The sequence below is a fragment of the Notolepis coatsorum genome (assembly GCF_963971535.1).
Source record: "Notolepis coatsorum genome assembly, chromosome: 6".
In the NCBI taxonomy this organism is placed as follows: Eukaryota; Metazoa; Chordata; class Actinopteri; order Aulopiformes; family Paralepididae; genus Notolepis; species Notolepis coatsorum.
This window is the reverse complement of record NC_140170.1, coordinates 175,265,055-175,270,054: the sequence shown is the minus strand read 5'-3', so window position 1 is coordinate 175,270,054 and position 5,000 is coordinate 175,265,055. Positions and strand designations below refer to the sequence as shown.

Below are 5,000 nucleotides of genomic sequence, written 5' to 3'. Positions count from 1 at the left end.
TACACCCTCCCCAGGCCAACAGTAGGGCAGCATGTGGTAGTCTACACCCTCCCCAGGCCAACAGTAGGGCAGCATGTGGTAGTCTACACCCTCCCCAGGCCAACAGTAGGGCAGCATGTGGTAGTCTACACCCTCCCCAGGCCAACAGTAGGGCAGCATGTGGTAGTCTACAACCTCCCCAGAGACTGACAGTAGGGCAGCATGTGGTAGTCTACACCCTCCCCAGGCCGACAGTAGGGCAGCATGTGGTAGTCTACACCCTCCCCAGACCAACAGTAGGGCAGCATGTGGTGGTAGTCTACACCCTCCCCAGACTGACAGTAGGGCAGCATGTGGTAGTCTACACCCTCCCCAGACCAACAGTAGGGCAGCATGTGGTAGTCTACACCCTCCCCAGGCCAACAGTAGGGCAGCATGTGGTAGTCTACACCCTCCCCAGACCAACAGTAGGGCAGCATGTGGTAGTCTACACCCTCCCCAGACTGACAGTAGGGCAGCATGTGGTAGTCTACACCCTCCCCAGAGACTGACAGTAGGGCAGCATGTGGTAGTCTACACCCTCCCCAGACCGTCAGTACAGCAGCATGTGGTAGTCTACACCCTCCCCAGGCCAACAGTAGGGCAGCATGTGGTAGTCTACACACCCTCCCCAGACTGACAGTAAGGCAGCATGGGGTAGTCTACACACCCTTCCCAGACTGACAGTAGGGCAGCATGTGGTAGTCTACACCCTCCCCAGACCAACAGTAGGGCAGCATGTGGTAGTCTACACCCTCCCCAGGCCGCCTATTGCTTAATAACAGCGCAGCAGTGCTGCTTTTGCTTCCGCGTTTTCCCTGATTGGCTGCGCCATGCCCCGCGGCAGGCGCGGCAACCGCAGAGCGGAGCGGCAGAGCGAGCGGAGCGGCAGAGCGAGCGGAGCGGCAGAGCTTGCGGAATTATCTAACCGCCCCAGTAACCCGCCATGATTTTCATTCGGCGCTTCAGCTCACCTGGCAGAGCAGCGGTCCTGCGGTCCTGCGGTCCGTTGTTGACGAGTTCGAATCCCATTTTTAACGTGATTTTTTTTTTAACGTGTATTCTTTCGCCGGTTAAGGTTAGGCATGGTTAAGGTTAAGGTTAAGGTTAGGCATTGTTTCGGAGTTGGTTAAGGTTAGAACGGTTAAGTTTAGGCGCTGTTAAGGAGCTGGTTAAGGTTAGAGTTTGTCTTAGAGAATGGCAATATTCTTTCTATGGTTAAGGTTAGGCATGGTTAAGGTTAAGGTTAAGGTTAGGCATTGTTTCGGAGTTGGTTAAGGTTAGAACGGTTAAGTTTAGGCGCTGTTAAGGAGCTGGTTAAGGTTAGAGTTTGTCTTAGAGACAGCCTATTTCCGCACTGCCGCTCTCCCGCGTTGCCGCGGTCACATGGTCAAATTGTCACATTCTTGCACTGCTGCGCTGTTAAAAAGCAACACGCCCCCAGGCCGACAGTAGGGCAGCATGTGGTAGTCTACACCCTCCCCAGACCAACAGCAGGGCAGCATGTGGTAGTCTACACCCTCCCCAGGCCAACAGTAGGGCAGCATGTGGTAGTCTACACCCTGCCCAGATTGACAGTGGGGCAGCATGTGGTAGTCTACACCCTGCCCAGATTGACAGTGGGGCAGCACGTGGAATGTACTGTAGACCACGGAATGGAATTGGCCGAACAAATGAATTGGGGGTCGGGAGAAAAAGGTTGAAAGGGAAAAAAGTGTATTCAACTAAATTAATCTTAATCTTAAATGATGGAGATATAGTCGATGTTTACACCATTAAGGCTGATCTCTGCTCGGATGCTCGACATGCTGCGTTAGGCATTCCAAAAATATATTAGGGGAAGCTGAAGTTCTCCATTCATTACTCAACTCAAACACACACACACACACACACACACACACACACAGACACAGACACAGACACTCTCTCACACACTCTCTCACACACACACACACACAGACACACACACAGACACACAGACACACAGACACACAGACACACAGACACAGACACAGACACAGACACACACACACACTCTCACACACACACACACACACACACACACACACACACACACACACACACACACACACACACACACACACACACACACACACACACACACACACACACACACACACACACAGTGTGTAAATTACTCACCACTTTACAAGGATTGAATGGGTAACAGTACCTCCCTGAACCAGTGTAGCCACCATTACAGGCACAGGCTGTCTGGAAGACAGTAAGATAATCAGTCAGTCAGTCAGTCATATCAGTTATAATGCATAGTTATCTTTATGCAGCGTAGAATCTGTCAGAAACCTGGATCATCTAGATTCACCTGACCGCCACAGCGGCTGTGTCTTATACTAATCTTTTCAACTTTGCTGTGAACATTCATGACTCCTAGAAGAAGAACCTTATTGATTTTGGTGACCCCATGACCTTTCCTCTACCACCACCATCAGGCCAAACTTTAAATTTTTAAATCAATGTATCTCCTGACTCATTAAATTTCAATATAGTAAACAAAATGGTTTCTCATTTTGATATCTTTGTGTGTTATATTATATTAATATTGTAGATTTGACTGTGCTATTATCTCCACCAGGGGGGTAGCCTGGTGGGATTATGGATTTGGTTGCGTCTGTGAGTCTGTGAGTCTATGTGTGATTCTTTGTGCCAATTTGGATGAAATTGTGCTCATAGGCTGACAGCAGGCTAGGGACCTGACTTCTGGAATATTTTGCTCATCGGTCAATGACAAGTATTTTATTTGAAGGAATTTACATCATTGTCCATTGAAATACATATTCATTATTAAGTCACACCCTTTGAATGCAAGAGGGCGATACTACACAGGTTCGCTGGTAATCAGCTGTCTGGCACCTGTTTACAACATGCTATAGTGAACCTATTGTCATTGATATACCTATTCATAAGCCACACCCCTTTCATTTCTCATGACCCGTTTGTCATAAAGACTTGACTTGACATGAGATGGGAGGTGTCAATGAACTTAATGTTTTAAAGGTTTATTCCACCCAAAGAGTTTTAAAGGTTTATTCCACCCAATAGTGTAATAGTGTATATAGTACATAGTAGTACTCAGTGTGTGTATATTACATAGTAGTACTCAGTGTGTATAGTACATAGAAGTACTCAGTGTGTATAGTACAAAGTAGTACTCAGTGTGTAAAGTACATAGTAGTACTATGTAATGTGTATAGTACTATGCACAGTGTAAGGCAGAGTGATAGACCAACTACACCATTGTCAAGTGGTTTAAGAGTGGAAGCAGCAGCATCTTACTGTGTTGTTCATAATATTTTTTATCTTATATTGGCTTTTTTACCGATACCGATATACCGATATTGTCCAACTCTTAATTTCCGATACCGATATCAACCGATATCAACCGATACCGATATATGCAGGGTCCCCCCCAAAAAACGGAATAATTTCAGGTAATTAACATTACATATCTCTTGTTGTGGAATTAACACAACATTATGCCTACTTTTGACAATAAATAAAATCAGAATTTGTTCTTACTTGCTTGCCTGGGTAAATAAAGGTTATAGAAATGTAAAAAAAATTAAAATAAAAAAAATTTGAAAACCGATACCGATATTTTCCGATATACCATTTTAATGCCGATATCGGCCGATAATATCGGACATCCCTATTATAAACCCTACTGTGTTATTAATAATGTGATGCCTCTTACTGTGTTCGGCCCAGTTCTGGTGCACTCTGCAAATCTGTGACAGCCTCCATTGTTGACCAGACAGCCGTCAATCTCTGCAAACATGGAAATTTTTATTTAGAAGATGTAGGGTTAGTATAGTTAAGGTTGGGGTTAGTATAGTTAAGGTTGGTGTTAGTATACTTAAAAGAACAAGCCGACATTTGGGGAAATTAGCTTATCGTCTTCTCCAGAGAGAGAGAAGATAGATACCAGTTTTCTCTCTGTGCGTTCAGTAGAAAGCTATCTGGCTGCACGTTAGCATAGCGTAGCACAATGAATGTTCAATGGAATGGAAGCGGCCATGGATGGCATTGTAATAATAATAATAATAATAATAATAATAATAATAATAATAATAATAATAATAATAATAATAATAATAATAATAATAATAATAATAATAATAATGAATTGCATTTATATAACACTTTTCTAGACACTCAAAGCGCTTTACAATGTAGGGTGGAAATTGCCTCCTTCACCACCACTGGTAGCACCCACCTTGAGCTACGCAGGCTCAATGGCTACCATACACTGGCACCAGGCACACATCACACTACACAATGGCTGAACGGCTCAGGAGACAGGGATTGATATCAGCCAATTAAGAGGCCTTGATGTCAGAGACCTGATTGGGAATTTGGCCAGGAACGTCGGGGAAGCCCCTACTCTTTACGATAGGCGTCCTGGGTTCTTTAACGACCAAATTCAGTCAGGACCTCGGTTTAGCGTCTCATCCGAAGGACGGCACAGCTATATGATGTCCACTATCACCGTAACAGGGGCATTGTTACTGACAAGTCCAGAGGACAGAGTGCCCCCTGCTGGACAACAAACATTGTCCAACTAACACCTCTCCCGAAGGCTAACCGTCCATGTCCGCTTCCATTCATTGTGCTAAGCTAGGCTAACATGCAGACAGCTTTCTACTGAACGCACAGAGAGGAAACTGGTATCTACCTTCTTGTCTCTCTCTCTGGAGAAGACGGTAAGCGAATTTCCCAAAATGTTGGCATGTTCCTTTAAGGTTAGGGTTAGTATTGTAGTGGTTCTTACCCAGACAGATCACTCCATCTCCAGTGTATCCCTCTCTACATGCACAGCTCCTCTCACCAGCTGAGATCTTGGTGCAGTTGGCAAACTCTGAACAGCCACCATTAGGAGGTCCACATACATCCATCTCTTAACACCCAGAGAGAGAGAAGCAACATAAGAGAGAGAGAGGGGG

At 45.3% G+C, this 5,000-nt stretch overlaps 1 protein-coding gene across 2 annotated transcripts in view; it reads right to left on the bottom strand.

Annotated features, from left to right (window-relative positions):
- The window catches only part of stab1 (stabilin 1), a 335,483-nt gene that overhangs the window by 216,679 nt on the left and 113,804 nt on the right, over nt 1-5,000 (bottom strand). For both annotated transcript variants that reach the window (XM_084317601.1, XM_084317602.1), the window contains exons 42-44: nt 4,829-4,954; nt 3,752-3,825; nt 2,182-2,253 (exon numbers count right to left, since the gene is read on the bottom strand). In XM_084317601.1, the coding sequence (XP_084173727.1) occupies nt 2,182-2,253; nt 3,752-3,825; nt 4,829-4,954 (272 nt within the window). The remainder of the gene's footprint in view (nt 1-2,181; nt 2,254-3,751; nt 3,826-4,828; nt 4,955-5,000) is intronic.